Raw genomic sequence first — 12,808 nt, 5'->3', positions numbered from 1 at the left:
CTTTGCAGCCCACTGTCAGCTGGGAAATACCATCTTCCTCAGACAAGGTAGAAGAAGCTGCTACTCCGTCCTGCCATTGGTGGCTTTAACTGAGAGAGAATTCTACAGTATTCCAGTGAACACAGGTCCAGCCTAGGAAGCTCACTGATGCTCTGAAGCTCACTTTGCTCTGAAAAGTGAAGCCATAGAAGCCATACTGTCTCCTTCCTTCCTGTCACCACCCTCCCCTACCCATGCAAAGTGCCACACTCAACTGGCTGTGTAGAGTTGCAGTTGATCTCTGTTCTGACTCAACAAAACTCAAGTAGTTCTACTGCTACCAAAAGTAGCCAGAGCCAGAGTCAGGACAATTTACAGGGTAGAGAGCAGATCCCCTGCATCCTGCAAATGTGGGAGCTTTGGGCATAAGCCTTGGAGATGTGCTTACTCATCTACGTGATCCAGGGTGAGGGCTCCCTTCAGCTTCCTGGAGGTTAGCACCAGCAGCAAACCATCAAACATATACAGAACAAAACTGAGCAAGTTTCTTCTGTACCTCCTGGCTCATGGTGCTGAGTTCCAGCACAAGCTGCAGGAACACCTTTGCATGCACATGAGAACTGGGAGCAGTTCCATCTGTGCCTTGCAGAACTAGGACTGTTGATGTTGGTATTACAATCTTTGGAGTATCTTGAGCTTAACTACAATATCTGAAGTGCTCTATCTCCATCACTCTGTTTCTATCATGTAGCTACAAACATGTCCAACACTTGGCTCCCAACTTGGAAGATCTGGTAATGATCCCACTGTATCCTGCAACACCAGTACTATAACAACTGGTACCAGTTTCCTCAAACACACTGGAATATACTGAGTAGGACCTAGGGAAGAACCTGCCTGCATTTCACATCTCCAGACCCTGGCAGTGCAAAACCTCCTGAATACCTTGTGGCCACCTTGTAGGACTGGAATAGCATTCAGTTCATATACCACATTCCTGGGACTAGGACCTTTGGTGTCATAATCTCCAGTACTAGCACACTCCCAACAGCAACTGGGGAAGATTCTATACATCTCACTGTCCTAGAGCCACAAGTTTTGGTGCCACAAGTGCCAGTATCACTGAGGCTTACCAGTGGGATGAATAGTCAGCCCCTTTTGTATCCCTCAGCACCAAGAACTTGGCCTTGGCTGTCACAATCTCTAGTGACAACCTACTCTTTGGCGACTGTTTATACACACCTTAGGAAACCCACATTCAATTCCAACTCACACTTCTACCCCTACAAACTGCTGCAGACTAGACCACGGGGAGGTCACTTATTGACACAGCTGATATTAATTAAAGCAAAAGAAATTACTCAGAGGTTACACTTCTGGACTCAACTAGAACCAAAGCCAAAGCAACACGACAAGTGATACCTTGCCTTCCATCCAAACTAAAAACTGTTTTCATATAAAACATACTCCAAAAAGTGACTATTATATTAGATACACAGACATCAATGCAGGCACATAGGAAATATGAAGAAGTAAGGTAGCATGAAGCTCCAAAAGAACACAATTCTCCAGAATCAGATCCTGATCTGAAAGAAATCTATGAAACACCAGCAGTAACATTCAAAATAATGATTGCAAGGAAATTCACTGAGATGCAAGAGAACACAGATAGTTTAAGGAAATGAGGAAAACAATAGGTGACATGAATGAAGCATTCACTACAGAGATAGAAATCATGCAAAATAACCAAACTAAAATTTTGGAGATGAAAACTTCAACTGATGAAATAAAAAAGCACAACTGACTACTGCAACAGTAGAACAGACCCAGGTGAGGAAAGAACTTCTGATATGGAAGATAAAACTTTTGAAATAACTCAATCAGACAAAAATAAAGAGAAAAGAATGAAAAAGAATGAAGACCACCTATGTGAAATATGGGGTACCATAAATCAACCAAATATTTGCATTACAGGGATTCCTGAGGAGAAGAAAATAAAAATAATGCTGAGAACCAATTAAATGAAACAACAGTTGAAATTATTCCAAGTTTTGAAACAGACATGGACATCCAGATACAGGAAGTTCAAAGGACCCCAAGCAGACTCAATAAAAGGATATTCTATAAGGCTTCTTCTATATAGAAGATCTATAAGAATCTTCTAGTCAAGTTGTTAGAAGCTAAGGGCAAGGAGAGAATCCTAAATATAGTAAGACAAAAGCATCAAGTTACATACAAAGGAAAATGAATTAGTCTAACAGCAGACTGCTCAGCATAAACCTTACAGGCCAGAAGACAGTGTGATAATATATTCAAGGTCTTAAAGAAAAAAAAAAAAACTTCCAACCAAGAGTATTATATCCAGGGAAGCCATCCTTTATATGTAAAAGAGAAATTTACCAGATATCAAAAAACTGAGAGAATTTCTTGCATAAGGCCAACCTTGCAAGAAATTCTGAAGGGAGGCCTACGTTAGAAGCAAACATATGACACTATCAAATTCACTAACAGAGTAGGTAGAATCAGTAACCAATCAACAAAAGTGATGGGGCCAGTGCTGTGGCCTAGCGGGTTAACGCCCTGGCCTGAAGTGCCAGCATCCCATATGGGCGCCAGTGAGACCTGGATGCTCCACTTCCGATCCAGCTCTCTGCTATGGACTGGGAAAGCAGTAGAAGATGGCCCAAGTCCTTGGGCCCCTGCACCCACAAGGGAGACCCAGAAGAAGCTCTTGGCTCCTGGCTTCAGATCGGCGCAGCTCCAGCCATTGCAGCCATCTGGGGGGTGAACCAGCGGCTGGAAGACTCTCTCGCTGCCTCTCCTTCTCTCTCTGTGTAACTCTGCCTTTCAAATAAATAAATAAATCTTAAAAAAAAAACACACACACAACAAAGTGACAGTGTTGATTATTATCTAGCAGTACTAACCTTGAACGTAAATGGATTAAATTCTCCAGCCAAAAGATTTAGGTTGGCTGAATGGATAAAATACCAAGAACACACTATATGCTGCCCTATATAGGCAACTCATTTCACAAACAAATATGCACACAGACTGAAAGTGGAGGGCTAGAAAAAAGATATACTGGGCAAGTGGAAATCAAAAACAAGCAGGAGTAGCTATACTCAAATCCTATAAAATAGACTGTAAATCAAAAACTGTAAAAAGAGACAAAGGACATTATATACTGATAAAAGGATCAATTCAACAAGGTGGTTCAACAATGGTAAATATATAATGTACCCCACATAAGACCACCCACATATATACATCAAAGAGTATTAAACCAGCAGGAAGAGACAGACTCTAATACAAGAATAGTGGGAGACTTCAGCACCCATGTCATCAACAGACATATCATCCAGACAGAAAATCAACAAAGATACATCAGAGTTGAATCACACCATTGAAGAAATGGACCTAACAGACAATTACAGAACATTTCACCAAACAGCTACAGAAAATACATTTTCTTATCAGCACTTGGAACATTTTCTAAGACAGACCACAAATCAAATCTCAGTAAATTTAAAAAGAATGAAATCATACTATGTATTTCTCAGACTCCAAAGGAATAAAACTAGAAATTAGCAACAAGAACAACAAAAGATTTACAAATACATGGAAATTAAACAACATGCTACTGAATGACCAGTGGGTCACTGAAGAAATTAAAAATGAAATAAACAAACTTTCTTGAAATAAAAGAAAATATAACATATCAAAACCTGTGAGATACTGAAAAATCAGTATTAAGAGGGAAGTTTATAGCAGTAAGTACTTGCATTAAAAAAAAGGAAAGGTCTCAAATAAATGATCTAATGATGCATCTCAAGGACTTAGAAAATAAGAACAATATACTAAACTGATCTTCTGTATATAAAGAATATTGAAAATGAATCTTGATGTGAATGGAAGGAGAGAGGGAGCGGGAAAGGGAAGGGTTGCAGGTGGGAGGGAAGTTATGGGGGTGGGGAAGCCATTGTAATCCATAAGCTGTACTTTGGAAATTTGTATTCATTAAATAAAAGTTTTTTAAAAAAAGAAAATAAGAACAAACTAAACCTCAAATTAGCAGATGGCAAGAAATAAATACTCATGTTTGCAGATGACATGATGTTGTCCTGGCTGCTTGTCTTCCAATCAAGTTTTCTGCTTATGGTCTGGGAGGACAGTGGGAGATGGACCATGTGCTTGGTCCTCTACACCTGCACAAGAGACCTGGAAGAAAATCCTAGATCCTGGCTTTTGATCCACCCAGTTCTGGACATTTTGGCTATTTTGGGAGTGAACCAGTGAGTGGAAGACTTTTTTCTTTGTCCTTCCCTCTCTCTATCTGTAACTCTACCTCTCAAATATCTATCTATCTATCTATCTATCTATCTGATATCATATCTGATAGATAGATAAACAATGAGCAACTACAGATAACCTTCTATGTGGACACCTCAAATTTTTTCATGTATTTCCTTTTTCACAGTAGAAGTTAGAACTTTCTTTTGTTTCTGAGGCTTTTCTTTGTTCTTCTGTAGACTGTTAGATGTAGAGGACATATCTATTATAAGATAAGAATAAAATTACTTTGAAAATATAAAAACTAATTTTTCTTTCCTATATTTCTTTAATCATGTATCAAAATGATTGTAAACTCATGGTTTAGAATAAATAAATCTTATTAGTATGCTTGTAGTTTTTGGTAATAAACTTTAAATCTTAAACCTACTCTGAATAATAATAAAATTGAAGTGTATTCTCCAAATAGGTCTCTTTTATTTATAGATACTGGACTGTAAAACGGAATGAAACTGATTGCAAGAATCTATTTCACAAAATTCTGTTTGCTATATAACAACAAATCTGCTAGACTGAGAGTGAACTTTCAGTGACCCTATGACCAGTAACATTTATTACATAAAGGATACTTAAAGAACAAGTTAATGTCATCCTTTACAGAATTCTTGACAAAGACAGGATGGATGATTCCTACCTCCATCTTAGAGCATGATGTTAAAGTGATTGGCTACCTCCAGGAATTTCCTTTACACTGAAAGGACCTAAAATAATGTGTCCTTGTCCCTATTTCTAAGACATTACAGATGGCATTTGATGGAACTTATATGGCATCTTAAAATTATTTGAGTTATTTAGTACTTTAATCATAATCACCAGGTGGAAATTTTAATCAGTGGCCATAATCTGTGTAAAGCACTTGAATATTCTTACCTTAAATTTGATAAGGAAGCAGAATTATCAGAAAATACTTCTTGAATGGCCTAGCAACAAATAAGACGGAGAAGGAAATATGTAAGTTTAACAGTTTTTAAAAAATGCCTTTTCTTGCTTAATTAACATTTACAAGCTCCCCTACCCAGTGATTAAACAGATGTTTCTACTGTATGTGAGAAAAAGATAAATTATATTAATATACAATTCTTGGGAGGGAGGTTATGGGGGGGGAAGCTGCTATAATTCAAAAGTTGTACTTTGGAAATTTATATTTATTAAATAAAAGTTTAAAAAAATACACAATTCTACTTAGAGATATAACAGCTATAAAACACTTCTTTATAAGGTCAATATCTATCAAATTATGCTTACCCAGTAATCGGGATTTTTAGCAAAGTATTAACTAAAACATAGTATAAGGGTTGACACTATGGCACAGGGTGTTAAGCTATTGCATGGGATGCCCGTATCTCAAATTAGAGTGCTGCTTCTAATCCTGTGTACTCTGCTTCGAATCTGGCTTCCTACTTATGCACCCAGGAAGGCAGCAGATGACAGTTCAAATACTTGGGTCTCTGCCACCCATATGGAAGACCTGGATGGAGTTCTGGGCTTCTGGCTTTGGCCTGGTTCAGCCTCGGCTGCTGTGAGCATTTGGGGAGTAAACCAACAGGTGGAAGTTTTTTCTCTTTCTCTCCCTCTCTCCATCTCTTTCTCTCTCTCTCTCTCTGTTTCTCTGCCTTTCAAGCAGATGAAAATAAGTGAACATTTTAAAAATAAGTTTATATATGGGATTATGTTAGCCCATTTCTATTATTTCTCTTAATGAGCTGTATACTATAAGTTAGTTTCTTCATTATCTAGGCAATTCTAAATCGGCTGTCAGTCAGTATGGCTGCACTGAGACTAGAGGGTGTCTTATTAGCCAACTAATACCATAATATTTATCTATAGGTCAGTTGTGTATACAATTCTTAAAAAAAGTTATAATTCAGGGCCAACACTGTCATGCAGTAGGTTAATCCTCTGCCTGAAGCCCCATATGGGCACCGGTTCGAGTACTGGCTGCTCCTTTTCCAATCCAGCTCTCTGCTGTGGCCTGGGAAAGTAGTAGAAGAGGGACAAGTCCTTGGGTCCCTGTACCCACATAGGAGACCCAGAAGCAGCTCCTGGCTCATTGTGGCCATTTGGGGAGTGAACTAGTGGATGGAAGGCCTTTCTCTCTGTCTCTCCATCTCACTGTTTGTAACTCTACCTCTCAAATAAATAAATAAAATCTTTAAAAAAATTATAATGCAATATATAGTGTCCCTTGATATCTACAGCAGGTTGTTTCTATGGCCCTGTGGATACCCACACCTATTGCTACAGTATCTTACATAAAATGGTGTAGCATTTGCATATAATCTTTGCACATCCTCTCACATACTTTATCATCTCTAGATTAATTATCATGTTTGAACAATGAAAATGTTATATAAATAGTTGTTCAACTTTATTATTTAGGGGAAAATGATAAGAATAAACCATTATAAGCCTAATGAGGATGTATGAAATGACAGGAGGCTATAGCAGAGTGTGCCTAAACATTACTTCATTTTTGTGGATTCAGCATATTGTTGGCACATGCCAAATTCAAATTTCATTTGTTGGAACTCTTTGAACATTTTTTCCTGCTGAATATTTCTGATGTGCTATTGGCTGAATCTGTGTATGTGGAATCCATGGATACAAAGGTCTCACTAAAACAGAAAAACTTACCTCTACAAAATGAAGAAGTTTTTCAGTGGATGCCTCATAAGCTTTTCGAGCCATTTCTGATTTCCGCAACTGGCAGTCAAGTACTGTGATTCTTTTTCTTAAATCCTGAACACTTTCCTGGACAGAGATATCAAAATGAGCATCTTACACATTTATTCAATATTCAATTACTATTTCCTGCTTTCAGTTCTTAAGAACTAAACACTCAGAGGCCACTGTTGTGGCATAGCAGGTTAAGCCTCCATCTCATATGAGTGCTGGTTCAAAACCTGGCTGCTTCACTTCTGATCCAACTCCCTGCTAACGCACCTAGGAAAGCAACTGAAGATGGCCCAAGTGCTTGGGCCCCTGCACCCTCATCGGAGACTCGGAAGCAGCTCTGGGTTCCCAGCTTCAGTACAGCCCAGACATGACTGTTGCAGGCATTTGGGTAGTGAACCAACAGATGAAAGATATTTCTCTGTCTCTCTGCAACTCTGCCTTTCAAATAAATAAAAAATAGAATACATACATATTTTTAAAAATAATTAATACTTGGGGCCAGCACTGTGGTGTAGCAGGTAAAGCCACTGCCTGCAGTGCCGACATCCCACATGGGTGCCAGTTCGAGTCCCAGCTGTTCCACTTCCGATCAAGCTCTCTGCTATGGACTGGGAAAGCCGTAGAAGATGGTCCAAGTTCTTGAGCCCCTGCACCCATGTGGGAGACCTGGCTTTGGATCGGCTTAGCTCCTGCCGTTGTAGCCGTTGAAGCTTACTGGAGAGAGAACCAGTGGATGGAAGGCCTCTCTCTCTTTCTCTCTCTCTCTCTCTTTCTCTCTCTCTTTGTGTGTGTCTCCTTCTCTCTCTGTGTAACTCTTTCAAATAAATACACAAATCTAAAAAAAAAAAGAACTAATACTCAATATTTCCACATCATTTAGTTTCACTTACTCTACGTGTCTTCTGACTTTGGGGGAGCATGCATTATTTGCACAGATGCAATTGGCTTTATGAGACAACTTGCATATGAATTTAATTATTCTTACAGTAAAATATTTGTATATTTAAATTACTTTATAGGGTTGGTTGTGTGTGTATTTTTTTTTTGGCAACTTGTCTAACCAAATGCTGACAGAAACCCCTACCAATCTAGCAGAAACTAAAAATGCTAGACACACACACACACACACACAATGTAATATAATCCAATTAAGGCTGAAGTACCAGGGAAGTAAAAGAATTCCACAATGCAAAGCAAAAAAAAAAAAAAAAAAAAAAAAAAAAAAAAAAAAGCCAAGGAGCAATGAAGCATAATTTGCTCTGAGGGTACATGCTCTTATCTTACAGCTTACAGTTTGGGATCCCATCAACAAAAATAACAAGCAGAGGAAATTCAGTGGGTGACTTAGGAAGAGACAATCATCACAAAGTTAAGCGGTGTTTTGATTTTGTTCTGGTAAGGGAATAAAAAGATAACTCTACAGAATAATTCCTAACCATCAACCCTGACTCATGCATGTTTCTGGCCCAAATTCATATTGCTTTCTGGTCTGAAAATCCATATGCTTAAAATTTAGTTTAAACTGGTTCCAGGCTAGTAGGAGCAGACACAAAATGCCTCTGGCAGGATATTTTTTGAACTCAGATTTCAAATAATTCCCATATATGATGTGTTAAAAGAATATGACTTCACAAAATTAAGGAAATTTCTAAAAACATGAGGAAATAAGTTCCATTGAAAGCCAGCTGAAGGAAACATATTACAGGTGTGGACCTATAAAGACTGAACATATTAGCATTATCAGATATAGAATATAATGTAACTGTGTTCAATATTTTATTTTTTTAAAGATCTATTTATTTTATTTGAAAGTCAGAGTTATACATAGAGAGAAGGAGAGCCAGAAAGGCAGAGAGAGAGGCAGAGCTTCCATCTGCTGCATCACTCCCTAATTGGCCACAATGGCTGGAGCTGCACTGATCTGAAGCCAGGAGCCAGGAGCTTCTTCTGGGTCTCCCTACAGGTGCTTTCCTAGGCCAAACAGAGAGCTGGATCAGAAGTGGAGCAGCTGAGACTTGAACCAGCACCCATGTGGGATGCTGGCACTGCAGACAGTGGCTTTGCCCACTATGCCACAGCACCAGCCCCTCAATATATTTTAAATATTGAGGGAATTAAAGTATAATACGGGGGTCAATAAACTATCCGTGTAGATTGAGATAATATAAAAATCAATTCCAAAAACAAAAATGTAGTCATAATGAAGTTAGAATTTGATTTATGGGTTTAACATCCATTTAGATACAGTTAAAAAGAGAATGTATGAACTGGAAGACAGAGGTAAAGAAATTTATCATAATGAAACCAAAGACAAAAATTGAAATATGAAAGGAGGAGAATAGGTAAGGAGAAACACTTAGACGAAGATGCAGTGTACATCCTATCTCAATTAACAATATCAACTAGAAGGAATGAAAGAGAAATAGCTCAGGTTAACAGCTTAGGGTTTTCCAGAAATGGCAAAAGACATTGCTCCTCAGATAAAGAAAAAAAAAAAAGAATCCCAAAGAATATAAATTAAAATAAGTCAATACATGACTCACTGCAGTAAAAATACTGAATGTCAAAGCTAAATATGTCTTAAAACCATACAGAATGTAACAAAAGTGTAAACAAGTCACAGATAGCTGATATAACAAAGATGAAATAATAATGAATGGAATTAAATGTAACCTGATGCTTAAAATGCAGCAAAAATGTAATTCAAAAATAAGAGTGAATAAAGCTTTTTTTTTTCAGACGAAATGGAGTCCTGGTTGCCAATAGATTTTATAAAATGAATTTCTAAAAGACAATTTCACGAAGAAAGGAAATGATTCTATCACCAACAAAAAATGTTGAAAAGATAAACATGGGGTTTATCTAAACACATTATAAATAAACAAATTGTAAAAGTATCTAATTTATGGAATTAACATTCAAAACAAAATAGAAATTAAGTTGGAAAAGCTAATTTGATTCATGCTCTTAAGTGCTTATAGTATTTAGAAGAAGAGGAAAGCACAAATTAATTCTATAACAAGTTAAAAAGGAATGTGGGGTTGGCGCTGTTGCATAGCGAGTAAAGTCGCTGCCTGCAGTGCCGGCATCCCATATGGGCACTGGTTCAAGCTCCAATCCAGCTCTCTACTATGGCCTGGGAAAGCAGTGGAAGATGGCCAAAGTCCTCGGGTCCCTGCACCTGTGTGGGAGACCCAGAAGACTGCTGGCTCCTGGCTTTGGATTGGCACAGCTCTGGCTGTTGTGGCCAACTGGGGTTTGAACCAGCAGATGGAAGACCTCTCTCTCTCTGCCTCTCCTTCTCTCTCTCTGTGTAACTCTTTCAAATAAATCTTTTTAAAAAATGTAAAATTTCTAGGCTAGTTAAAATTACAAATATAATGTAAAATTTCTAAACACCAAAGGGAAATATATGTAATGGCACAGGAAGACACAATAGAAATCTGAACCAATCAAAAAAATGGCAAGAAATGAAAAAGAAATTAGAACATTAGAACATGTAGGAAAAATAAAATGAACAAAGAAAGAGGATAAACATGAAGCCAAGTGCATTAGCAAATAAGACTGCAAATAAAAAGATATTTCCAAGTGCCAGCATTGTGGCATACTGGGTTAAGCTGCACTGGCATTCCATATGAGTACTGGTTCCTCTCTGGGCTGCTCCACTTGGAATCAAGCTTCCTACTAAAGTGCACAGGAAAGCAGCAGTAAGCAGCCCATGTACTTGAGGCCCTGCCACCCATGAGGAAGACCCAGAAGGAGTTCCAGGCTGCTGGCTTTGAGTTGGCCTAGCCCTGCACATTGCAGCAATTTGGGAAATGAACCAGCAGATAGAAGATCTTTCTCTGTGACTACCTTTCAAATACATAAAATAAATCTTTAAAAAAAGGAAGGATATTTCCATCAGTAAGAGGCGCAAAACTCCAGCCACATGGTATTTTTCATGGACACAATCAAAATATAAGGACATGGAAAAGTTGAAAGTAAATGGATGAAAAAAAACCACATAGATAAATACCATCCAAAACAAAGTTGGTATAATTATCAAAAACAGGCATTAAGGAAAAAAAAAATAGAACTAGACTGAAGGGTCACAACATTCTCATAAAATGATGGTAACATAATTCTAAGATTAAATGCATCTTAAATATTATTTGAAAATATGTATAAAAAAACCAAAAGGGAGATTTTAGCATACTTCTCAGAGTAACTTATGGCTCAAGTAGACTAACATGAATAGAGAAGAACTAGACTCCACAATTAATGAACCTGATATAGTAGACTATATAAGACAACTGCAGAATTCTTTCAAAGATCACTATCGACATTTGTGAATGCAACTACACAGTAAGCCATGATGTAAACATCAACAAATTTTGAAAAGCTGTTTTTCTATAGACTTGAGTCTATGAACACATTGCAGCTAACCTCTCTGTGCTTCAGTAGTATTCACAAAAAAAGGCAATCATAAATGTGCAAATTCTTCCCGATTCAACTTACATATCTAATAGATTTCAGGAAAACACAAAACTTTTTTTCCTTTCAGTGTTAATTGATAAGCTCAGTCTAAAATAGACAATAAAAAATCAGTATCATCTAGCCAATATGTTTTTGAAGAAGAAGAACTGGGCATGATGCTCAGACATCAAGACCTATAACAAGCAACACTCAGAGGCACACACATAGAATAATGAGAGAGAATCTCAAACATGTGCATGCACATTTGATAGCCTGATATACAAGAGAGGTGGTTTTGTAGAGGTTTTTCCATAAATGCTGTTAGGATACGCACTCGTTCAGAAGAAAGAATGAATGAAAAAAAGCCTCTTCTATGCAGTACCACAAAGCCAATCACAGAAAATTTAAAACTTTAAAATGTTCAGAGGTAAATATAAAAAAATTTGATTAAATAATTGAAGTGGAAAGACTTCTAAAAAGACACATAAGGGGCTGGCACCGTGGCACAGTATCCCATATGGGCACAGGTTCTAGTCCCAGCTGCTCCTCTTCTGATATAGCTCTCTGCTATGGCCTGGGAAAGCAGTAGAAGATGGCCCAAGTGTTTGGGCCCCTGTACTCTAGTGGGAGACTGGAAAGAAGCTCCTGGCTCCTGGCTTCAGTTTGGCTCAGCTCTGGCCCTTGCAGCCATTTGGGGAGTCAACCAGCAGATGGAAGACCTTTCTGTCTGTCTCTCCCTCTCACTGTCTGAACTCTACCTCTCAAATAAATAAATAAATAATCTTTTAAAAAATAGACACATGAAGAAAATAATTTTGCTAGGTCTGATTACATGAAAATTAAGAACCACTATTCATTTCACAATGGAGTGGAAAGGCAAGCCACAATTTTGATAGAAGTATTTTATAACAAATAACATAATAAATAACCACACATCTCTATGAAAAAAGACAAATAACTCCACAAGAAAAGGGTCCAAAGATACGAAGATGCATTTCATAGAGAAAAACAAATGCCTAATACATACATACATATGTACTCAACTGGCAAACAGGGTACATGGCAAAAACTGTGGTTTATAGCATTTGAGGATATAAATAACCCCACCACAGCTGATTTCAGGCTACCAACTTGATGTCACTGAACACGGACTTAACATATTGCTAAGGGATATACAGACACAGGTAGTAAAATTATCAAGAAAGTGATTAACACTATATCCAGGAAAATGGTTACCTCTAAGGGCTAGGAAGGAGGATGCAACTGGACATCATGGGTCTTCAAAGACATTAGCGAAATTTTCTTTTCAAAAATTGTTTATGGAATAGAGGGTTAAGCTGCT

General features: G+C 37.8%; 1 protein-coding gene across 1 annotated transcript in view; it reads right to left on the bottom strand.

Moving 5' to 3' along the window:
• The window catches only part of STXBP4 (syntaxin binding protein 4), a 182,063-nt gene that overhangs the window by 78,401 nt on the left and 90,854 nt on the right, over positions 1–12,808 (bottom strand). Inside the window, exons 14-15 of the mRNA XM_062216363.1 lie at positions 6,967–7,083; positions 5,203–5,252 (exon numbers count right to left, since the gene is read on the bottom strand). Coding sequence (XP_062072347.1) covers positions 5,203–5,252; positions 6,967–7,083 — 167 coding nt within the window. The remainder of the gene's footprint in view (positions 1–5,202; positions 5,253–6,966; positions 7,084–12,808) is intronic.

Source organism: Lepus europaeus, chromosome 18 (assembly GCF_033115175.1).
Source record: "Lepus europaeus isolate LE1 chromosome 18, mLepTim1.pri, whole genome shotgun sequence".
Classification (NCBI taxonomy): Eukaryota; Metazoa; Chordata; class Mammalia; order Lagomorpha; family Leporidae; genus Lepus; species Lepus europaeus.
This window is presented reverse-complemented; position numbering and strand designations above follow the sequence as displayed.